General features: G+C 40.2%; 1 protein-coding gene across 1 annotated transcript; it reads left to right on the forward strand.

The window, feature by feature from the left end:
• On the forward strand, positions 1-25550 carry slc4a10b (solute carrier family 4 member 10b). Its single transcript, XM_071523013.1, has 25 exons — positions 1-48; positions 1486-1521; positions 6140-6221; positions 9693-9845; positions 10436-10574; positions 11151-11311; positions 11740-11925; positions 13924-14012; positions 15676-15833; positions 16604-16691; positions 17236-17382; positions 17517-17620; positions 19290-19464; positions 19674-19807; positions 20225-20470; positions 20661-20766; positions 21128-21289; positions 21531-21644; positions 21771-21932; positions 22077-22328; positions 22598-22666; positions 23977-24150; positions 24908-25030; positions 25273-25334; positions 25472-25550. Exons 1-25 carry the CDS (start codon positions 1-3, stop codon positions 25548-25550), a joined length of 3249 nt encoding a protein of 1082 aa, XP_071379114.1.
• Positions 25551-25805: the final 255 nt, after the last annotated feature.

The raw sequence follows: 25805 nt of genomic DNA on the forward strand, positions 1-25805 counted from the left end.
ATGGACCCGAAGGACCAAGGTGCTCAGATAGAGCCGCTGCTGCCAACGGTAAAGAGCACTCCGTGTTATTTTATGACAGTTATATAGGCTAGTTATGTAGATTATTTTTCGAGGCACATTTCCATCCAGTCTCCAGCCCTGTTATCTATCAAAATGCTATTCTGTGTGGAAAATCGTGTTAAAATGGCGATAGGCTACAGTCTTTTCTTATATGAAATCAATACCAGGTCATCTTTCCAATGTGATGAAATAACTACCTGTAGAGCTTTGAGCAGTTTTACTAACTCACCTGTAGAGCTCTTCTCAGTGACACAAATGGCTTCTTGTCTCCTCAACAAAAAGTAATTATAGTGTGTTTAACTTGCAATATCTGGACACAGGTCAGTGAGGGAAATTTAATTTGTTCATTTAGTGAGCTACAGTGTGAATTTATCTTCCTATATCCTATCTATCATCACCAAGGTTAGTTTCTAAATTGGCTAAAATGAAGTGAAACATAATATAACTAACAGCATGACCAGAAGGCTTTCCTCCTCTTTTGCTTCTTCTTCTATCATGTTTCAAGATTAACTTTTCTGTGCTGCACATGTGATTAGTTGATGTCCTATTACTTGTGCTTTATATGGGAAAAAAAAGTAATTGTGGCAGATGCCCTATTCATTGAGACAGGTGACCCCTTGTCACCATGTTATATAAGTTGGACAATAGATTATGGTTTACATTTATACAATGTAGCAAATGCATTATGGGAAGAGGGTGCTCTAACATAATACACAGGTGCACACGCAGGCAGAAAGCGACACACACACACACACACACACACACACAAACACAGACACACACACATACACACACACACACAGACACACACACACACACACACACACACACAAGCGCACGCACACAAATAAACAAACTCCCTTTTGACAAATGTAACTTTTTTGACAAATCATTAACTCCTCACATCTTTAACCTAAGTTTGAAAAGGAATCCAGATGAAAGAAAATTAAGTCTCTTCCCCATCACCAATCTCTAACCATTTCAGAAGAGATTTGCTTTCATTATCCATTTGCTGTTTACATCAAAACTGCTTTTTCCATTTAGTTTAAAGCTTGTCAGCTGACAGGCTGTGGACTAAATGTCTTTGAGGTTAAGACTTTCTCTGCTCTGGTTCTTACTGTAATGTCTCAGATAGAGCACACTACTTTCAGAGTACTTTGTCTCAATAATGCAAGGGCTCAGCATGACCTCAGCAGTTACAGAAAATCTAGAAATCTAATAACACCTCAGAATTAAGCTTTCATCTGAACTGGAACAAAAACTTTTGAATATCGTCAATATCCTAGATATCTCATCCAATGAAATGTTTTGAATGGCTTATTCCTGTGTTGGAAGTTCACAATACTTTCCAGATTACACTGGATACAGAAATACTCATGAACCCGTTTACCTGTTCAACTAAAGTGATGATTTATGGTCTTTCAGGTCCACCTCCCTTTCTCATCTGGGCGTAGAAGTTTGGTGAGTTGTTCAACATTCCTTGGATTTTATGGCTTGTATCATATGAGGACCACAGTAAAACTGGAATCTGTTAGGATCAATTTATTGAAAGTGGATTAACATCATTGATTTTTCTTAAATCTAGTTCTAAAGAGAGCGGGGTCAGGGTGGAGCGGGCTCAATGGTCAAGCTGCAGCTACTGGAAATACATCCAGAGTGCCCAAGGGGATTTGATGCAGTATGATAAACCACGGTGACGACAAGCTGATCCATAGCTTTAGTGACAGGGGCAGTGGCTTGACACAAGCTTCGTCTTTGATAAGAAGCCAGGCAGCAGCAGTGATATCACTGTTGTACTTTCACGTGGGCCGGGTGGCTATGTAGATGCTCATTCACACATCATAGCTGTTTGAAACAACAGCAGGAGAACATAATGCTTCCCCCAGGCAGGCATGCTGTGAAGGAGGGTAGAGGAGTTTGCACAGTGCCTGTCCTGACTGTGGGACATCGCTGCACCCACAGCTCAGCTTCCAGACTCCACCAGCTGCACTCTGACTCAACTTGAACTGTACATACTATAGCAGAGGAAACAGAGGGAGAGGTGATGCATTCTGGGAGCTTGGAGGTTCCTTGTCTCTCTCATGTAGGACGAGGCTTGGTGCTTGGGAGTTTCATTGTTGCAACATGCCTGATTCAAGGCTTTGTGATGTTGGTTTAACTGCCTTGTTGATGTAAAGTACTTCCTCCCTTAATGACATTTTCAAATTGTTGTGTGGTTGATAGAGGGCTGATATAGGCCTAGATACACAGGCCAGAATTTCAGAACATGTGGTGAATAGTGAACCTTCTTTCTGAGTGTCCCAAATGAGCGTAAAAGCTTGATAAGAGCTTGATAAAAGCTCTTACAGTTCTCACAGAGACAAAAGTGCTGAGATCATTGATCCTCTTGGATGCAGACATTAATTCTGCCCAAATGAGGGCTCAAGGCTGCAAACCTCCTTAAATAGCAGCTCTGAAAAATTGAATCTCAGACTAATGTGTCCTTCTCTTATTGGAAGTTTATAGCAGAAACATTTAAGGATTACAGTGCATTTTGTGCTGCATGAAAGCCTGTGCAGTTAATGATATTGCTGCTACTGATGGCTCCAAAATGGCCACAGCCATCTGTAGGGATCAGACACAAGTATGTGCCATATCCTGTGATATCACTTCAGCTGCCACCGTTTGAATAGCAGTCCTCTGCTCTAATGTGATTTTGCTGGTCAGTAGGTTATTAGTCTAAAAAGCGGCAGATGTTAGTGCTTGGGTTTGTCCAGGGATTAATTACACCTTATTTCAACATTTCTTTGGTTTCTGCAGTCTTCAGCACTTAATTTGAAGTGATCTTTGGATATTTGATATCATATAATAATAGACAATAGTCCTAACATCTTAATATCCTAGCATCTCTTTTGTCCAATCTCTTTCACACAGCACAAAAATGTGTCTTCAAGCCAGCTTTGTGGGCGAGTCTGACGTGGGCCTCTTGCAGATTTCAAATATGGTTCTCTGACTCTTCCACACAGAACAGGAAGCCATCATGGCGGTCGCTTCATACCAACTGCTGTTTGGATAGGGCTTAACTGATTCTGGTTCACATGCTTCATTAACAAGGAATATGGGGGTAAAGCAGGTGAGCCCTACCCAGAGACAGAGGTGGTTAAAGTGAGGAAAGTGGGCCACAACCCAGTGCTTCTCGAGAGCAGAATGTAGAGCAGAATGCATTGCAATTTGCAGCTTACGTGCTGGACATTAATATTGTTAGTTTTCAGAAACATGCACACTGTATGTGAACACAGTGCACATTTAATATGGGCTAATGTGCTGTTGTATTTTAGCAACAAATATGGGCAGTTTAATCTGAGCAGGGACTCTGATCCTTGCTCTGTGTATTTGTATCCAGATTATCAACATCAGCAGCGTGGCCTCACTAGCCCGACTAGCCCATGTGTCACTGCAGCTGTGAACAGCAGGGACCTTCATTATTATAATGCCCCGATGGTCAACTGGTGGTCAAGATGGCTCAGGGGGAAGCTGACATCAAGCAAGCTCTCACTATTATTATTATAATGAAAAAAACTGTGAACTTGCTGACTGTGATAAATGCTTTGGAGGTGAATCTGTGTGTGTGTGTGTGGAGGAAGAGCCAGGTTGCGTGCATTCTGCAGAACTTCCTCCAGCACTTAATCAACACAGTGGTCTGTAAACATGTTGCTTTCTCAGCCCCAGCTGTTTGCAGTGCAGTGATGTGTGGTTTAATTGCTGCTTGGATTTACTGTAAATGACTGTGTCAAATGAGTTTTAGCCTAAGTCCATACCACTGATGCACTAATCTACGTACACATACACGACTCTCAGCAATAGTAAACAATCATGTCTAAGTATTTATATTTTTTATTCTTTTGATTTAACTGATAAGTTATGTCACACATTTCAAAGATTCTTCAGCAAACATTTTAGCAAACTTATTATATGATGACTGATTTCTGCTATAATGATGTTGATCTAGGAATTTAAGATTATTCTGCGGATGCACTGTAAATTGCTCTTGAGAAGGGAATCAGCTAAATGATTAAATGTAAAATGTAATTTAAATATTTCTGTTTTTACCTAGTCAAGGATTTTTCTACTTTATTCTAATTATATATAGATTTTATCTGAATAAGGGAGACCATCTTAAAAGCAGACAGTTGTTTTTTTCTAACCATCTTCTCTTCTTAGCTTTGCTCCACATGTCTCTGCTTAGTTCTCAGGTGTCTTCTGGTGTTTTTCATCCAGATAACAGTAAGTGGGCTGCTGGTGTCGTGCCTCCAGCCTGCAGAAATACAGCAGTGGCCAGTCACCCCACCCCCACCCCATTGCAATCTTGCATTTAGCTGGGAGCACTGGTTACATCACCTCTGTGCTGCTCTGTGCACTCATTAGCATGCCAGTTTACTGTTTATTTGGCTGTAGCCCATCTAATAAGACATGTAAACAATTTAGCTGTGAATGCTCACGCTGAGTTGTGATAGTGTGTTGGCGGTCAGATTCGGCGGTCAGAGAAGTGTCTATGGTTTGAAAAGCTACAGCATTTCTAGCTCCAGTACAAGATGCAGACTTGTCAACAGAGGGCAAGAGCAGGAGAGCAAGAGCTGCTTTACCCTGACAAGAACCATTCAATTATAGATATTCATTCACTTTCCTCTACTTAGCATCCATCTTCCTCTCACTTCATCTTCTTCCTGGGTATTGCATAAGCAGGCCAACATTCACACCACAGATTCTCTCATCAACACCACTGATCTGACTCTAATCAACCAGATCTAGGCGCTCTAAGCCGTGTCCAGCGACAATACCAAGGCCTACTATTCACACACTCCTGCTGCATCTCTCTGTGTTGATGCGTCAAACATTTTAACTGGTTCTGGTAACTGCATTGTGAGTTCGATCACATAGAGAATGGGTGGCCAGATGCACTTTTAAGGGAGGGATCCATGGGGAATCTATAAAATCCTGATCAGACAGCCTTAATGACATTTTCTGAGGTCATTCAATATTCCCATTTGTAATCTGACAAAAGCCCTGCGCTTAGGATTATGTTCTTTTTGCAATGTTTGCTTTGTGTCACTTCCTTGTTTAAATGTCTATGTGACCTGGTGACAGTATGAAACTCACACACATAACAGAGAACATGTTTGGCTGAACTCCAGGTGGAGTAGGGCTATAATCACAATAAGTAACATAATATAGCAGCTGATCATCATTAATGAATTCCGCCAATGTGGAATCATGGCCTAATGAATTGTTCTCTCTCTCTCGTCCACTTTATAGCAAATGTAACATATTGTTGTAACTCTGGAAAAGCATTGTTGATGGTAGGAAGATCAAATAAGTGATTAAATATTTTATGATGAGTTTATTACATATGATCAGGTATATGCTTGGGGTAACATTCACCCACAAAAGCATGATAATGGGGTAATTGTTACATTGTTAAGGAGGGGGGTACATTACTTTACTCTCTCTCAACCAGGCTCAATGAGACCAATGTTTTTTTAATTAAATGATTTTCAAGTAGTGATTCGACTTTTCAGTTTATGATTTTATGGATGCAAAGTACTGTTAACAAAATAGTACAGGGTCGCTGCAAAGCAAGCACAGCAAACAGAACTGAAACTGGAGTTCAGTCTTAGGAAGGTGCTTTGTTGCCCCGTTATGAAAAGCTTTCCGTGTGGACTAAGATGATCCTGTTTCCTCTCCAAGATGATGGGACTTGGGCAATTAGTTTCCATGGAAACTGTGTTATTCAGTTGGATAATGTGTTTGTACATAAAGCCCACTACTGTGAGGGAACACCAGGGTCAACAAGCACTGTTCAGCATGCTTGTGCTTTCACAGAAGAAGGATAATACATTAGTGTATTACAAGATACACAATGTTTCTAGGAGGTACATTCTGCTGTGTTGTTATGACTGTGCACTTGAATAGTGTTTTTATAAATGCAACAGCAAAGGTGAGAAAATTCTAATCTTGTAATTTATTCTGACAACACTGTGTGTGTGTGTGTGCGCGTGTGCGCGCGCGTGTGTGTGCATCTGTCTGTCTATGTGTTCAACAGAGGAATGATGATGAGGCGGTGGTGGACAGAGGCGGGGCCCGCTCCCAGCTGAAAACCAACTTTGAGCAGGAAGATCTTGAAGGTATGCAGACAGACACTGATCATTAGAATGCAGGAAGGGCTTGAGCACAGAGAGGCTACTGCAGCAGAGCCCACCTACGCTGTCCTCAGGAAGACGGCTTCCTCTTGACAGCTTTTTTCCAATATTTCCCAAAAGATAAGAGCAGTGGGAGGTAGAAACTGTGGGTGAGCTGCTTCTGCATCAGTCATTTCATAATCGCTGTAAAACAGGGACATACAAAGCATGGATCCAAACAGTATGATTGAGATATGTGCACATGTTGCACAGCTTTGCTACTAACGGACAGCTGCTTTCCCCATGTACTTCTGCATGGATGGACACAGTATGCACAGTATGCACGTCTTCTTTAGCCTTAAAGGAATCTTAAGCCTTTCAGTGTATAGTGTCTGCCTCATGCTTGGCTAATAGTTCTGCTAGACTTGGGAGCTTGCCTGAGGACATTAGATGACACTAGACTAGCTGCATTTATAAGGTGCAATTGAAAACACATTCTTTGACTAATAGAAGGCCAAGGTATCAAGGCTCTGAGAAAACACAGTCCCTAACAACTATATAGTTAGGTTCCTCTTTGCAATTGCTCTCTAGAGGCTAATAGCAAAAAAAGGCCCACCAAATAATGTAAAATTTGTCATTTCTGTCTTAATGGAAAGTTGTAGTACAGTCAGTTTTAGGCTAATTTACACTCCCTGAGTCTCAACCACACAGTTCACACTGCTATATGAGTAAATAATAGCCACTCCTGACACATAATTAAAAGCCCATTGAGATGCATTTGAGGCTTGTCAGCACATGTAAAAGGATTATACTGTATGTGGCAAGCTTCATAGAATGCGATAATATTAAACCTTAGTTACATTTTACCAAACAAACTTAGAAAGACTTGAATTAGGTTTGCAAGAAAGGTTGTCAATAATTTAGACAATCATTAGACAACAACAGACATTTTCTAAGCAATATAGTGAATTACATATGTTACGTATATAAACAACATTTTTGGTAAGGCTTTACCAGTCATTCTGGAAAGCATTATATGTGCAGGGGTTGTCTGAACCTTCATTTCATAGTGCAATGAGTCGTGAGTGGGCTGAGTCACTCACTGAACATGGACAACAAAGCAGGAGAATACATGGGAGTGCACACACTGACATGCTCTCTCTCTCTGTTTCTGTCTCTGCCTCTCTCTATCTCTCTCTCTCTCTCTTTCTCTCACTATCTCTCATTCGCACATATCTGCACAAACACTCACACAGAGCTCTGAGTGACAGTTTAATGAAAAGTGTTTTTCCATTAAACAGACAAAAGGGAAGGCTACACAAAGTAACAACCACTTACAAACAGGCAGCACACAAGTGCAGACACATAAAACAACGGGTTATGCAAAAATGCAAAGTAACTTACAAACAGGCAACATACATAAATCTCTCATTATGAAGTCATTACGACATTACATTTTGCACATCATATATTTAAGCTGTATATGCATTTGTTTCCTGTTTCATGTATTGCATATATCTTGCTATTTTTCATATTTCTCACTGACTTCATACTGAATATTTTTCATCTTCTGGTATATTTTCATGCAATACACATTTTCATTAATTTCTCTTTGTCTCATATATTCAACTGGTTCACACCCTCATAATGCTGTAACTCATAGTTTATTCATATCTTTAATTTATATGTTTTCATTCACTTAATATGTTCTTGACAAGTTGGAATTGTTAGTTACATTACCTTCCATTGGCTGTATTCATATTTATATTCCTTTTTTCTTTCCTGTATCCCCAATTTCCCACATGGGGATCATTAAGTTTCATCTTATCTTATTCATTACAAATCATTTCAGTCCTATATCCAGACATGTATTTGATGCACAGCACTGGAGTCACAGTGACTCTCTGGCAGTGTTTAGTAATGCTGTCTTGCCATTTGTGGAAAAAGGCTTGTGTAACAGCAGAGTGCTATATTTTAGTACTTTATCTTCTTGTAAGTACCTTCCCAGAGAAGATGAGAGTATCTTTACTGGAGAACACATCCGATTCATTGTGGATTACGGTCATTCTCACACAGTAGTGTAACTACTGACATTAGTATCAACTGACTTTTTTCTGCTTCTGTGATACAGAAAAAAAAGTCAATCATATATATATTTGAGGGTTGGTTTTTATATGGTATAGTCAAAATAAATGAACAACCACCGTGAAGTTCTGAAACACTGAACAGGTCCTGCTGAATTTCAGTCTTTTATTCTTCAACAACAATGATGATGCCCCAAAGTTTTAAAGTCCATGACAATAAGCCAAGTCCTTCTCACTAACTAGATATGATCCAAAAAGAGCACCTGAGATGGTGTTTTGTATTGCCATCATAAACATTGATCTAAAAGATGCAGATTCAAAATCATTATATTTGCAATCCACAACTTGTTAGCATTGAGCTTGATCTATAGGACATGAGAAGTTTAAAACCATGCAATAAAACACCTCACACTAAAACAGATTTAGCATCACAGAGGGAAGTCTGAATGTTGGTTTTTCCCTGTATTTGTGGATGTAACTAAAGCATCTCTCTATGTATATAACAAGTTGGTCAGTAGTTTCAGAACCAATTTTTTTACACTACCAGATGTAGCAGGGGATTATCCGGGAGTCGAGCCCTCGTGGTTCTTCTATGTTAGATGTTATAGTTGAAACATTCTAAGAGCTTTACACTGCTCAAAATATACTAATGATATGAGAGGGAGGATTGAGTTAATGTTATATGGCAAGGTTAATAGCACAGGGAATTGAGTTAATGTTATATGGCAAGGTTAATAGCACAGGGAAATGTGACAAAGTAGACTAATGTTATCCATTTTGACTGCCTTTATAAATGGGGTCCAGATGATTGTTTTATAATGTACATTCTGAAAAAATGTCTTATCCATTATTGTCCATATTGTGAATCACTGACAGTGTGGATAGAGTACAAAAGAAGAGACCATTAACTCTACCTCCTTGTTGTTGGTTTTTTTTTTACAACCTTTTATCCTCAAGAAGCATCTTTGCCTTAGCCTTTTACAAAAAGTTTTTTTCTGGATGAAAGGTTCCAAACAGAATCAACTTCATAACTAAAAATCCTTATTTTTATGTAGTGTACATAATTTTGATAATGTTTTATTGTGCAACCATAACAGGTGATATTGACTTGATACTCAGTGTGGTATCATATATAGCATCAGTAAGCATTATGTTCTTATGTATTATCTGTATGAGCAATGCACTTCATCACAGTTAAAAATGGTCAGGATCTAGCACAAATCCATGAAATATAATGGAAAGCTTAATGGAGTAGTGCAGGAGAGTAATGGTTAACCATAATAATTAAAATCATAATGATTGTCTGTAAAGCTTTTGAAACACACACACACACACACACACACACACACATTGGAGTTGATCCTCCTCTGCTCTCTATGGGATGTGTCCCCAGGCCACAGGACCCTCTACATCGGGGTCCATGTCCCCTTGGGCAGCACCAGACACCGCAGCCACCGCAGGCATCGCCATCATGGACACAAACACAGGAAGAGGAGCAGGGAGCGGGACTTCGCCTTGGCGGAGGGCAGAGAGTCTCCTGCTTATGGTATTGGCCACAATCCTCTAGTTTAAACAAAGACTGACTGGCTTGCATTATAACACACACTTGGTTCTGCCTTCGTTCTTCGTCTTTCCACTTGGGAATGTGGCTCGATTTTTATTGTACTTACATGATTGGAGACTGGAGCCCACAGCATGTTGCCTTCTGGAATCACATTCATAGTGGAATTATGTACTTAATCATTTTATCAAGCTGAACTCTTACTCTACTACTCTACTAACTAACTCTAACTCTCTACTACTACTTAAGACAGTGGTTCTCAACCTGGGGGTTGGGACCCCTCAGGGGGATGCGAGATAATTTCAGGGGGTCGCGAGATGTTTAATGGAAAAGGAAAAAAGCGTATTTCTACTATAAAAATGTATTATCATGTCTATTTTTTCAGATTTTTCTCTAATTTCTGCTTTTTTTCTTGCGAAATACTGAATAGTTTTCAGCCTTTCAGCCTCCTCTGATAATAAATCAAATCAACAACCTGAAAAGGGAAAATCGTTCTTTGGTTGAACTCGCTTGTGAGGACCGCCGACTTAAGATACCTGGTATGACCCATTGAATTTTGACCACTGTGTTCCCAGACACTCCCTCCCAGAGAGTGCAGTTCCTGCTGGGGACAGAGGATGATGATGAGGAGCACCTTCCTCATGACCTCTTCACAGAGCTGGATGAGATCTGCCTGAGGGATGGGGAGGATTCCGACTGGAGGGAAAGTGCCAGGTACTGGAGGCCATCATGTGATTACACATCGCCTCTTCACCCAGTGGCATTACTGAAAGCTTTGATTGAATGGGCCTGTCATGCTGGTGATCTCACTTACGTTGATTAGAGACGCAGACCTGCGTCAAACGTTTGCAATTACTCTAGGTGATGTCATTGTCGTAACTGCTGGAGCATCTTACTTCTTATGTTACTTTCTTTCTCTCTTTGATACTTGTCAATATTCAAGCAAGACGTTTAGAAATTGACAAAATTATGTTTTTTTCTGTTAACCTGGTAAGCCAATGACTTATATACAATGACACCCTGACAAGAGGCAATAAGGAAGGAGATAAACTGAGTAAAAAAGAGTGAAATATAGAGGAAGAGAGTGAAAAAAGAGAAGCACAGAAAGACAGTGAGAGAGAGAAAGAAGCATTCAGAGGCTAATGTGGGGAGATCAGGAGAGGGAGAGAGCATGAGAGCGAGTGTTGTCGTTGCAGCCTAGTACAGATGGCAGGCCAACTGTCTGTCATGGACGTCGCCTCTCCCCTGTCTGCTGCTCTGTTGTGACTGGGACTCAAACTCCTGCTGCAGGTGGCTGAAGTTTGAAGAGGATGTGGAGGACGGAGGGGAGCGGTGGAGCAAACCCTACGTAGCCACCCTGTCTCTACACAGCCTGTTTGAGCTCCGCAGCTGCATTATCAACGGCACTGTGCTGTTGGACATGAGAGCTAATTCCATTGAAGAGATCACAGGTAAATAGTGTAGTGGGGACACTGTGGTACCAAGTGACTGGCTTTGTTGGCCCTAAAACTCCACGAATGAATATCATAGATTTACTACACTGCTGTGCTATGAGATTGTCTTGGTGACCATTTTAGTCTATACAGTCTATACACTAGAAAGCAAATGGTGTAAGGTTTTCCTGCAAGGTAAACTCAATCAAATTTTAGCTTTGAAGCAAAAAAAAAATCCCTTTCAGCTTGCTTCTCACTTTTTTACCTACAGAGGAATATTTGTTACATCTGCTGTCTGGGTGGGTCTTACTCTTGTTTGCTTGTAGCTGTCAATCTTGGAATTTAAGCTTATTCTTCATTTGCAGTCATTGTAAGTCACGCTGGATAAAACCCTCAGCTAGAGTCCTGAAATGTGGATGCAAACAGCTTGACTGTGTCTTCCACAGACATGGTGTTGGATCACCAGGAGTTGTACTCTCCACTTGGGGATGAGCTCAGGAAGAAAATGCGTGAAACACTGCTGAAGCAGCACCATCACCAGAACCAGAAGAAGCTGGCTAACCGCCTGCCAATCGTACGCTCCTTTGCTGACATGAGCCGACGGGCGTCCGAGCTCCACCTGGACAAGAATGGTGAGGAAAGTGGAGGACTTTGATACAGAACTCTCTTGGATTCCTTATTGGATCTGTGATCAGGATGCAAATGAATCTTTTCAATAGTGTTGATGTGATGTGTGTCTGTCTTATTCACCCACAGTCTTAACTTCATTGAACATTACAATGTTAATATCTTACCTTCTTATCTCCTCTTGCCATGTCTGGTTTTGTGTGAATTTGCTTGTGTATCTTTATATCTTTGCATTTTTGTGTGTGTGTGTGCTTGTGTGTGTATGTGCGTCCATATAGGTGTGTATGTGTTGTGTTTATTTGTGCGTATGCTCATGTGTATGGCACAGTGGCAGGTTACCCATCTCTTTGTTCTACCCTTAAGTCCTCCCTTTGGGGCCCATTCATGGCAGCTGGGTCTAATAGTGAGAATCAGCTGCATCACACACCTCTTGCCAGTTCTGTTCCTCCCAGTGTGTTCCTCCCATCTCTTCTCCATTCCTGACCCCATCCACCTCCCACCCCTCCGCTGCCCCCTTGTCACAGCCAACACCTGCTGATTATGTGCGATATTCAGCCGCTGGACAAGAAGGAACAAGAAAGCAATTTATACAGTATCTTGTCTTTGCCAGCCAAGACACTGTAAAACTGTTGGAGAGGGTATTCTCATAATTTGTGTCAATACATGTTGGCAACTGAAAAAAGGTTTTTGTATCTCAAGTTTCTGGTCAAGAGGTTGTAGATAATGAAAAGGATAAATTACTTGTAGAGAAGCCACACATTCAGCTACACAGGAAGATGTTTCTGGAAGTTAACCGAGTTGGAAGCAGAAATGTATTTGTGAATAACATTTAACAGGTATTTGACCTGGTGGTTGCTGCAGACAGGCAAAGTGAACAGGAACACTATATGTACAAGTTTTCTCTACTTGTCGCAGTGTGAGACACATATGCGATATTGCACAGAATTGCAATAATCATTGCATATGGTGAAGTGTAGTTAGTGTGTGTTTGGTTGAAACAGCCCTAGTGCTGAACTCCAGCTCTCCCACCAACACAGAACATGCCTCTGGGCTCTTCTTCATGAAAGGAAGGTCTCTTTGTAAAAAGACTCAAAATACAGTATTTCCAGCATCATGTAAAGAGCTTAGACATGGCATCATTTGAACAGCTTGGACTAGGAGGATGGAAAAAAAATATTCATGTTCAAAAGAACATTCTATAAATATGTGAATATATTTACTGTTGATCTTCACAGCAATTTGTTTATGAAACTGTTTGGTTGGATTCTGGGCTAAATTTAGTTCAAGACATCCAGGCTCATAATTGGAAGCATTAATTGCCTTTTACATTGCCAAACATGTTTCATAAGCTTCAAGTTTGCCAGCAGTCCACATGACAAAATCAGTGCACGCAGAATGCATCAAACTCTTTGGTGAATCATTTTCTGGTATGCTAGATTTCTGAGTGACACATCATGGGCATGTTAATTTCACCAGCGTCGCAAACCACAAGCTAATTTCAAAGCAGCAATCACTGATAAGCTCCACTTCATGCTTTGTAAACATATTAAACACTGTAATTAGTATTAATTTTTGACCCTCTTGTTTAATGGATACAGAAACTAAATCCCTGCAATCCCGTCAGGCAGCTTGGGACTAACAATCATGTTTTTATCTGCCTGGGTTTTTCGAGACAACAACATTGATGAAAATCCTGGTGGACAAGCTTTATTCACATTCACAATGGTCGTTGCTGTCTTCCATTATTCCTCAGCGATGTAATCTTCACACTTCTGTTCTCTCTAGCGATACACACTTAGTCACTCAGTGCTCTGTGAATACATTAAGACACAGTAGATCACACAGTTAACTATGGGACATTAGATCTGCAGCTTCTGGTCCGGCTCCGTGGTCAAAGTGTTGGTGGTGTGATCTGTTGTTGAAATTGGAGTTTGAAGTTAGAGTTGTTCTTGCCTAAATATTTTTTTAATTGATCCATCGCTCTCTTTCTGTGAATTATCCAGGTCAGATGATGTCCTCCCAGTGTCAGTTAGCGGGTCCAGATGGAAAAGGGGACGTCAGTAGAGAGAACAGTGCTGTGGACTTCAGCAAGGTATAGTACACACAATGCACAGCTGCCTGCCAATTTATTGTGCTAATGTGGAGTTGTATCTTTTAAATGCATTTTAGAATGCTCACATTTGACAGAATATGAACAGAATGTCATTTAATTGTGTTTGGGATAGTGAACAATAAGTCCTGGCTGGTATTGTTAATGGAAAATTCCTCTATTAGGGGATTAGGATTAGAACCATGCTAAGTATGATAAAGCAGCGATGTCATCCATCCACCACCATTCACCATTACTGTAACACTGAAGATAACCACATGCCAACCACACACAGATACAATCCCCATAGAAACGTTTTGCATATGACCCCAACCTTTTGTCCAAGTCCCATTGTACTGCATAGTCAAACTGTTTAATGTGCTTTGTCCTGTTCACTGAGCCATGTAGAAATTTTCAATGCACTCAATGCTATATATGGAATGAAAAAAAGTATTCGGAGAGATCAGTGCAGATTGTTCAATCTCATTTCAGATGGTGTCAAATCATCCATAGCATCCTCTTTCCAGTGTGTAGGCGAAATTAGTGTCTACATAACCCATTAAGTTTGCAATGTATCCATATCAGGGCCACTGGATCCACTAAAAGTCCTGTGTCTGCAGCTACAAATTCTATATTTGATTCACACAACAAAATTGTCAGTGTTAATTTAAATCTGAGAGTGTAAAAGTCCAACACTATGCCAGTGTTTATATCAGTCCTAACCCATCAAGTATTAAAAAGATACTTTTGATAGTTTTGAACACCTGCCTCAAAGCCATATCAGCTCTATGAGTGAACAAACAACTTTTGTCAACTTTTGTCACTGAAAAATCAACACTTATTAACAATGGGAAATTTGCTATACAGTGCAGTTTAATAGCCGTGAAGAGCAGAATATACTGTATATACTGTACCAGGAGCAGTGTCAGCTTGCATGTACATTGTGGGGTCCTACTTGGGGAACATCCTTTAGAAATATTATGTAACAGATCATACCATCCATCTATATGACAATAATCTTTTGTAATGTTTCATAACAATTAATCTATACCAGTGATTCTCAACCTTTTTCATATCAAGGACCCCTAATTTAGCCCACATTAGAACCACGGACCCCCATTTGATGAGTTTTGCCTCTCTGACCCAAATCTGAGAATATTTTTTATTGTTAGATATGATTTTGTCCAGAATTCCATGACTATCTGTATTGTAGGTAGAGAGATAACAGTGAAACTGTGATCAAAACAGTCGTTCTTCTACATTCTCTAATTGTGTTAACTTCTTGTAAATTAAATAATGGTGAAGTTTAACAATTCATCAATTTGCTTGGGACCCCCTGGAACCCCCTCAAGGACCCCTGGTGGTCCCCGGACCCCATGTTGAGAACCACTGATCTATACAGTTGTTATTATGAATATTATGTGTTATGACACACAAAGCTGGCTGTCCTGGAATCCAACCAGTTTCATTCAGATGTACTGTGAGGATAAACAGTAAATATAATCGCTTATTTATAGAATGCACTTTTGAACTTGAATGATTTTTCTGCCTTTTCAACTCATCCTCTCAGTCCAAGCCGCTTAGACGATAAGCTAAGAGGAAAGGGAAAGGGTGTCTAAACCCTTAACATGATACTCTATATAATGTATTTTGTGTCCTTTTTCAGATAGACCTTCATTTCATGAAGAAGATCCCACCGGGGGCAGAGGCGTGTAATGTGTTGGTGGGAGAGGTGGAGTGTCTAAACAAGCCAGTGGTGGCGTTTGTCCGCCTCTCCCCTGCGGTCCTGCTCAGCGGACTGGCTGAGGTCCCCATCGCCACAAGGTTACTGCACAACTTGGCCTTATTCCAACCAAACACACATTTCACACAACATTTCACAAATATCTCTTCTTAACGCTGCTTTGAACCCTATCTGACACTTACAGCTGCAACTTAATGGGTTGTGATTCCATTTTGACTGTCAACAATGTATAAAAAACATGAGATTGGAAGGACCATGACCCACCATATAGCCAAAAGCCAGAGGTGGGGACTCCAGTCTGAAACGAGTCGAAGTCATGTGACTGACAATTTGAATTGCTTGATACTTGACTTCATGCATGAAGAGAATACATGAGACTTGACTTGACTTGGGTTCTGATGACTTGGGACTTGACTTTGACTTTGATGACTTGAAAAGGTTTCTAAAGTCGTGACAAAAGATCTTGTGACTTTGATTAAATGTTATGAGATTTGTTCCACCAGACAACTGAATTTAAATTCCGTTTTCTGAATTTGTATGGAATTGAATTTATTGAAGTTGAAACTGATTATAGAAATCATCTATAATCATCTATCAATTAAACATAATGAATTGATACTGGACTCTTGATTTGTTCTGACTTGATTTGGTGTTCTACATTTAGACTTGAGACTTGACCTTAATGACATGGACTTGACATGGACTTTAGACTTGAGCCTCAAAACTTGAGACTGACGTGGGTTTCGAGCAAAGTTGACTTGGTCGCACCTCTGCCAAAAGCACTTCACAACAACAATCTATAAATACAGCCGAACCAACTATGTATTCACTGATTTCTTTTTGCCTTCAGGTTCCTGTTTATCCTGTTAGGGCCCATGGGCAGAGGGCCTCAGTATCATGAGATTGGAAGGTCCATCGCAACACTTATGACAGATGAGGTAAGAATCTTCACTAATCAACATGCTGTTACTAGGTAAACATGCTGTCAGGTTTATTTATTTATTAATTCATGTTTTGGAAAAAAGCACTGGTGCATTGGTTTAAATGTCAACCAGATGTCATATTCAGATTCTCCACAGCTGATTGAGTTTACGCAGCTTGCATAACTTCACAGTCCAGCAGATCTCATCAAATTCCTGAAGTGACGGAACACTTCTTAGCATGAGCTCAACTCAAGGTTTTAATGACATACTTTTGGCGATTAGTCAGCCCTCATGTCCTCCTTTTTGTCAGGGACTCAGGCTGCCATCTCTATCATCACTGACAAAAACATGGGCTTTGACAGAATCCAAACTGTATTATTTTCAATTCAGACTGAACTGATTTGATGAAATGTGATATTTTACATTTTAACACTAAGTGTTTTGAAGTGCTGATACTGTATTTCTTTTATTGTTGTTACAGTGATACTACAAGTACGAGTATACATACTAATATATTCAGACAGGACTGAATTCAGACAATTATTTTTCTCATTTCCAGGTTTTCCATGATGTTGCCTACAAAGCTAAGGACCGGAATGATCTGATTGCTGGGATTGATGAGTTCCTTGATCAAGTGACAGTCCTGCCTCCAGGGGAATGGGACCCATCCATACGGATAGAGCCACCCAAAAATGTACCTTCTCAGGTTAGTTTGAACTCCTCTTTCTTTCTTTCTGATGACAACATTTTTTCAGATCAAATGTATCATTTATGAGGTTTCCTAAACTCATATGACTGTAAGAAGAAGAACCCAACTGCTGTGCATTGTTTGTTGAACAGGAGAAGCGGAAGAAAAGCAGTGGTTTACCTAACGGGTTAGCAGATGACGGAGAGGAAGAGGAGAATGGTGGCCATGGGGGTCCTGAGCTGCAGCGCACTGGAAGGTGGGGGAGTCAGAAAAGAAAAAGACACCAGTGTTTTTGGTTACAGTGAATTCTGATCAGCCAGTATTCCTGTGAAGGGCTTTATGCAGGGATGACAAAAGATGAAGTGAGACAGCCTGATGTGTAGCTGTGGATATGTAGCTCTGCGGCACTACAGCAAGCAGCCCACTCACTGCACTGCAGCTTCTTTATTGAAGTTATTTAGAACTGGACATTTGTTCACTTTTCAGCCACCAAAAGTTTTGCATTGCAATATACCTACAAAGTTCTATTTTATGATATTTTAAAAAGAACTTGGTGGACACTGCAGTTACAGGGTAAATATGGAGTTATGTGATAGATAATAGTGTGTGCTTCTTTAAATGCAGTGTAATTCAGAAGATGGACATGTGTGTTCTCAGTGCCAAGGGTTGTTCCTCTAGTGTTTTCTCACAAAAAATAAACTCATGCAGGTATAGGGAAGATACAGGGCATGTGGATGAATTATGATAAGTAAATCAGTAGTGTATGAGTAGTGTATGAGTATTAAATGAAAACAGTCTTTAAAGGATAAGGCCGGTGTTATTTAATGCATTGCTTACCGTCAACAAATCCTATGAAAATAACAAAATCAACAATGCGTTTGCTCTACTCCTGTTACTTTCTGAATTCCCACGTACCGTTTTTTAGCCTTCAACCCGGAAGTCATTGGCTCCAATTGTAAGCTAAAAACCTTGAAATACAGCTCACAAAGACATAGTTTCAATTTTAAAAATCGCTAACTGTTACCACGAAAAGTCAGACTGTTGTAGTTATTACCAAATCAAATTCAAATGGGAACAAGTTCTTCATTAAGCCGGGGACTATTTTCAGTGCTATGGAACTACTTTCCTGAGATCGCAAAGTGTTAACAGCCGGCTTATTAAGTTGTTTGAGGAAAAAGTCGGCTGGCCCGGTGCATCGTGATGATGAAATATGCTGCCCAGAGCAACGGCATGGCTCTTTGACATGTTTTAAATAGTTTTTTTTAATACAATGGAGTTCTATGGCTGCTGGGACATGGCTTCATTGGGCACCGGCTACATGAACGAGACTTGAAATGAAATCATTGCTGATTTTGTTATTTGCATAGGATTTGTTGTTGACGGTAAGCAATGCATTAAAAAACACCAATTGATGCCAAACTACTAGTGTTCTAGAATGTAAACAGATTTTCTAAAAATGTGCCCTGTCTATTTCTGGTTAAACTTTGTCTGTTTCAGCCCCAGTAGTAGCTGTAGCCATAAAGTGGTTTCCATGGCAACCCACTGCAGTGAGCTCTCTATTTGCAGCCAGCCTTTTCTATCACAGGGATATATCACTCCAAGTCATACTCAAGAGTTAAATGTTGTATATCCTGCAATGGAGGGAAAAACAAGTCAGCAAAAACAAAAAAAAGTCTTAAGAAGTCTTCAAGAATGAAGCTGTCAGACTGAAATCTGAAACTACTTTAGGTATAAAATGTCTTAACTGTTTACTTTTTGGAAACACCATGGCTTCACTTTGATATCTAATACCATCTCAAAATATCTTGTACAGTATATTGTATAAGCAGTATTCTTAATTTTCTGAAAATGACTGCAATGGTTAATTTAGTATGAGCCTGAATGGCAAACTTTGTATGATTAGTATGAATTTTTTCTATTCCCAGGCTGTTTGGTGGTCTCTTACAAGACATCAAGCGCAAGACACCTCACTACCTGTCCGACTACCTTGATGGTTTTAGTTTGCAGTGTCTGGCCTCTTTCCTGTTCCTCTACTGCGCCTGCATGTCCCCTGTCATCACCTTTGGAGGACTACTGGGCGAGGCAACGGAAGGACGCATAGTAAGGCACCAGCCCTGTCCTCTCAGTGTTCACAGTGCTGCCAATTCTGTTTTACACTGCTTTTGCCCCTCAGACATGTAATTTGCCTCAAGACTCTGTATCAACCATTCAGTACTTGCAACCAGACAATGATAGCTCTAGTTTGGTATGGTAAAGATTTTTTGGGTAACCTTCAATCAATAATATCTCTGTCCTTTCTCATCCCCCAGAGTGCAATTGAGTCGCTGTTTGGAGCCTCAATGACAGGAATCGCCTATTCCCTGTTTGCTGGGCAGCCCCTTACCATTCTGGGCAGCACAGGGCCAGTGCTTGTATTTGAAAAGATATTGTTCAAATTCTGCAAGTATGTTTTCTTTCTTTCATCACACTGTATACTGATCACAGGCACAAGCTTTATGAATTCCCATGCCAAATCATCTCACTAAATGGCATACAGCATTAAAACCCATGGCATGTAGCCCAGACTGCTAAGGGCATACAGTGCATTTCATCTGTATTTGTCATTGTGATTACATTGTCTGATGCTTATCGGCTTGGGCTGTGGGAGAAGTTCTGTGGAAATGTGTGTATCATCTCTCCAACATCCGGCTTCCTATAGACCATTTAATGTTCTGAATATATGGACAGAAAAAAAGACCATTATATTTCATTGTGATAATGACTTCTTCCAATCCACAGCATTACAAATTGTAAATAATCCACACATGATGTGCTTTAATATTGAATATGGCTATGTTTTTGCTCTTCTGTCTCCACATAGGGACTATGGCTTGTCCTATCTCTCGCTGAGAGCCTGTATCGGGTTGTGGACAGCATTTCTTTGCATTACACTGGTGGCCACAGACGCCAGTTCCCTGGTTTGTTACATCACACGTTTCACAGAGGAGGCCTTCGCTTCACTCATCTGCATCATCTTCATCTACGAGGCTTTGGAGAAGCTTGTCCACTTGGGGGAACACTATCCCTTCAACAAGAACAACAACCTGGAGAAGCTCTCCCTGTACTCGTATGTGGACACTTCCTCCTCACACACAAATTATGACAACTTAGAGATGCGTTTGCTCATCTAGGTTTTTTTTGTAAGGTAACTATGAAATAATGAAAAAAATGAATAATTACTAAGTACATTTCTTGGAGGTAAATCCCTGACAGATGAGGGATTATTTAGTGGGCCAGATGTTCATGTGCTCCCACAGATGTTCGTGTGTTGAGCCTTCTGACCCCACCAATGGCACCCTGAGGTATTGGGAGATCAACAATGTTACTGCCTCAGAGATCTACTGGGAGGCACTGGAGGTCAAGGTACCACAAAAAAACAAAAACGATCAGTCATGAAGGTTTTCTATGCACATAACAGCGGAAATTATTTGGTTAGACAAAGGCAGACAGACTGAAATGAACATATTTAGGTTGTTCCCCTTAAAGTGGCATGCTCTCCCAGATGGAATAGGCCCAAGGGAGGAGATTAAGGACATGTGGGCTGGATTACATTGGATTACTCATGCCAAATCACCATAAAAGCAAATTTTTTGTACTTCGTTAAGTTTTTATGGACAGGGATGCTCTTAAACCCTGTCTGTGGCACCCTAGAGTCTGTTTGCACCGGTGTAATGCTAATCCCATGGTGAGTTTGGTGAGCTCTGCCCTCTACCTGTTGTTGCAGGACTGCATTGAGAAGCGAGGGGAGTTTGTGGGAAGTGCCTGCGGCCCTCATGGACCCTACATTCCTGATGTTCTCTTCTGGTGTGTCATTCTCTTCTTTTCAACTGTCTTCATGTCTGCGTTCCTCAAGGAGTTCAAGTTCAGCAATTACTTTCCTACAAAGGTATTACACATCGTGCATCATAACTAGCTGCTGTCTCTGTTAAACGGGGCTTTGGCTGTATAGCATAGTGCAGTGGGGCACTCTAGTGGTCATATGTAGGTACTGTGTGATTGTAGGGGAAAAAAATCATTTTTCCAATAACCTTTGTTTTTGTGTGTTTACACTGGATAATTATTTTAATAAAACTGAATGATTCAAGGTCATTTGGAATTTCTTCTTTGGATTTCTTCCTCTCTCTCAGGTGAGGTCCATCATCAGTGACTTTGCCGTTTTCATCACCATCTTTGCCATGGTCATGATAGACTATGTCTTAGGGGTCCCATCTCCAAAACTAAAGGTTCCCAGTGTGTTTAAGGTGAGTTAGGCTGCAAATTAAATTATTCAACAGATTATCAACAGCCTGCAAAATAATGTATTCAACATTTTTCAACAAACTTTTCAACAAATTCTGAACAAGCAACAACAATCATCTCTTTAACAGCCAACCAGAGATGATCGTGGTTGGTTCATCAACCCGTTGGGCCCCAACCCCTGGTGGACAGCAGTCATATCGGTCGTCCCAGCTCTGCTTTGCACCATCCTCATCTTCATGGACCAGCAGATCACTGCTGTCATCATCAACAGGAAGGAGCACAAACTCAAGGTACTTTCCAGGCCGAGGTTGGAAAAGGTTGGGTCTGACTCCATTATTAGATGGCTTGTACTGCATCATGGAAGCATCTTGATTTCAAGTCATGATCAAAATTATTCTTCTAACTTTGGATTTCACTGACGTCTCCCCCTTCAGAAAGGCTGTGGGTACCACCTGGATCTGTTCATAGTGGGGGTGATGCTTGGTGTGTGCTCTCTGATGGGCCTGCCCTGGTTCGTAGCAGCCACTGTCCTCTCCATCTCCCACGTCAACAGCCTGAAGCTCGAGTCAGAGTGCTCAGCTCCCGGGGAGCAGCCCAAGTTCCTTGGCATCAGAGAGCAACGCTTTACTGGCCTCATGATCTTCATCCTCATGGGCTGCTCTGTCTTCATGACGTCTGTACTTAAGGTCTGTTTGCTCATTTGTCCGTTTTGATCTTTGTGCAGCTTACTCTCCCTCCCATATTTTAAGTCGATATTATAAACAGCGTATGCGACATTCAGTATCCCTCTGCAATTATAGTATCCTAACAAATTGTACATTTCTCAATCTGTTGTTCTTAGGTTGATTTTTGAATACAGTAGGTTATTTGTAGTCTTATATTGCAAATGTTTTCTACTGGTTTTGGTCTCCAAAAATGTTAAGTGTTACTGAATAATGTTTCTGTTGTCCTTTAGTTCATTCCCATGCCTGTGTTGTATGGAGTATTCCTTTACATGGGAGCATCTTCCCTCAGAGGCATACAGGTAAACTCTGATTCAATGTCTTTGTTTTTTCAGGCACTTTCTTTTGCTGACATTACATTCACTGTATGAGAGTATGCATTGGTCTCATGTGACCTTTGATATGATTATGTTCTGCAGTTGTCAGTCTTTCAGTCTTTCTGTCTCAGGCTGGGGACACACTAGAAGACTTTCAAAGTCCTAACCGATTTTGAAAACACATTGCATCACACACAAAACAATGGATTTCAGAGATTGTTTTGTCTCTCAGTCTTCAATATTGTCACACTAGACAATTAGACAGGGTATCACACACTTAAAGGTATAACTGAGAATATCCTGTTGACACTGACGTCACACCCTCAAATTTCATGGGAATTTGGGTTATCCAATGTGAATCAATAAGTATAAATCCACAAGATATTGCAGTGTGCCTTAATATGCACTGCAAAAAACAGAGATAAAACACAAAAAGAGAATTTAGGCAAAGCCATGGCTAGCGGGACCCAGTCAGTGTGTGGGCTGTACACTTCTCAGCAAGAGCTGAACGTGAGAAGGCTTCATCAGAAAAAGGGAAATGGTAGTTAGGCTTGTTACTCACATTCATTGTAGGACACAAGTTCTCAAATTCTGATCCCCACGTTATTATCATTGATTATTATTATTAATACAACTTTCCTCTCCCGATTATTGAGGTGGCCAAATATGGTTTTAATCGGCTTGGTAATCTTCTAGTATGTCCCTGGCCTTACAGTAAATCTGATTTCAGCATCCAACTGTGAAGCACTTTGTAACTTTGTATTTGAAATATTCTATTTAAGGTACAAGTTATACATTTTGGGGATCATTCATCATAATATAAATTATAGGTGATCCAGTCTATTGAAGTGTTATAATTTTGTCAACCACTGACCTTACCTAGTGTTGAATAAAAGTTGATGGAGTCAGAGGTTCGTCTTATTTGAGTATATATTTATTAAAGGAGATTCTTGCAAGAAAAAGAGATGCACACAGCATAGGCTACATACACTTCTTCAGAGAAGAACAAGGTATTTACATTATGTGTCTTTCAAGCACATGACAAGTGCAGACAACAAGATAAACCCCCTATGGGAATACACATATTATGTCTTGACTTAGAGTCAGCATAGACACAACATAACATCCTGGTAGGCATGTGTTGATTTTTCTACCACACCTAGCATTCTTCCAAAAGCTTACTTTAATTTTGTGCTATTAATCATTTTGTAAGAGTAGGTGTGTCTTTCCTCAAATAGTGGAAATCTCATTTTGGAACAAAACTGTAAGAAGAGTTTATTGTTTATCCTCTCCAGTTCTTTGACCGTCTGAAGCTGTTTGGTATGCCAGGCAAGCACCAGCCAGACTTCATCTACCTGCGTCATGTGCCCCTGAGGAAGGTCCACCTCTTCACCATCATCCAGCTCAGCTGTTTGGTCATGCTCTGGGTCATCAAGACCTCCAAGGCTGCCATTGTCTTTCCCATGATGGTGCGTAAACAGCCATATCGTGCCATCGCCACCATTTGGGGTCTTGTTGGGACATTTTCATGAGATTAAGACACAGATTAAGCTTAATCCTGCCTAAAAGTGTCTTCAGTGAAAACACCACTTCAAAAACATTTTTAGTCCTGGACTCAGCCATTAATTCTTATTTTGGTCACACCATATTTTTCCAAAAGCAGATAGCTTTCATCATAAATGTCAAAACACATTAGATAGTGACCATGGGCTAGAATTTCACCCTAACTTTCAAAGACTGACATGTGAAAATCGATCCAAAAAATAATAAAAATTCAGGTAATGCTCAATCTAGATATGATATTTTATGTTTTTTACTTGACCTCACCAATACTTGCCTAACCTTGACTGGAAAAGATTACAGACCTATTTCTACCATTCATATTTTCAGTGATCTTCAGGAGTAGCCAAAAAGAGCTGCCATTGGCTCTGTTTGAAAAGAAAGGATGTTAGTTGGTGTCAAAAATATGGAAATCTATCCTATGACTAAGACTGGAGCTATATATCATATGATGTCATAGCTACGGTTGCAGGAGTGGATAGTCATACACCATTCTCAACTATTGGTACAATTGTCTTATGTAAGCAAGGTGTTGTTGATACCAATAGCTTGATACTGAAGTGTTGAGTGCAGGTTGAAGTCACACTGTTATAATGTGTGTTTCTATTAGTATAAAGCATGTTGTGAATATGGTGCAGAATCAAATGCAGTGTGTCAATCCTGCAGGTGTTGGCTCTGGTGTTTATCAGGAAGTTAATGGACTGTATCTTCACCAAGAGAGAGATGAGCTGGCTGGATGACCTCATGCCAGAAAGCAAGAAGAAGAAACTTGAGGATTCTGTTGAAGAGGTATATTTCTCTCATATCAAGTTAATAACATAATAAGAAGAAACTTGTGGATACCGCTGAAGAGGTACATGTCTCTCATATCAAGTTAATGTCAACTCTAGACAAACTGACAAATTCTGGAAAGCAGTAGTGTGATGCACATGTCGGCTGTTGCCTTGTTTTTCTTGTCAATCTGCACAATGTGCATCTCAAGTTTAATTTTTCTCATGCAATTAAACTGTTTATCTTTCAATCGTCAGGAGGAGGAGCAGAGTATGCTGGCAGAAGATGAAGGAGTAGTGCAAGTGCCATTAGAAGGGTACAAGTAAGTTAACATACAGTATGTTATACTTGTGAAATTTTATAAGTGACATCTCTTTGTGTAAATGACATTTCATGTCTATACTCATTTGTTACATTAGGATGGAAGTGTGACTTGTTACCTCCCTGCTCTTTTCACAGAGGAGTAACGCCCATCATCAACATCACAGATGAAATGTCCAAAGGTTCTTTTGGGAATACTTGGAATGCCAACGGCTAAGACAACTTCAGAAAGAAACAAGTCCTACATAAATTATGGTAAGACTTTATTCACAGTCACATCCACTTTGTTGAAAATATACCCACTTAAATCTTATAGCTATTGGCTTTTGTTCTATTGACAGAGGTGGGCAGAAATACATTAAAATTGATCATCTTACAAATTACAAATACAGCATCCTTTCACTTAAACATTTTCTTACATTTCTTACATTTTCTTACTTACATATTTCAAATCCATTCGATTCAAATACTG

This window comes from Centroberyx affinis, unplaced genomic scaffold (assembly GCF_046629955.1).
Source record: "Centroberyx affinis isolate AG114_WGS23_722 - 3 ecotype Tasmania unplaced genomic scaffold, CSIRO-AGI_Caff_v1 ptg001058l_1, whole genome shotgun sequence".
Lineage (NCBI taxonomy): Eukaryota > Metazoa > Chordata > Actinopteri > Beryciformes > Berycidae > Centroberyx > Centroberyx affinis.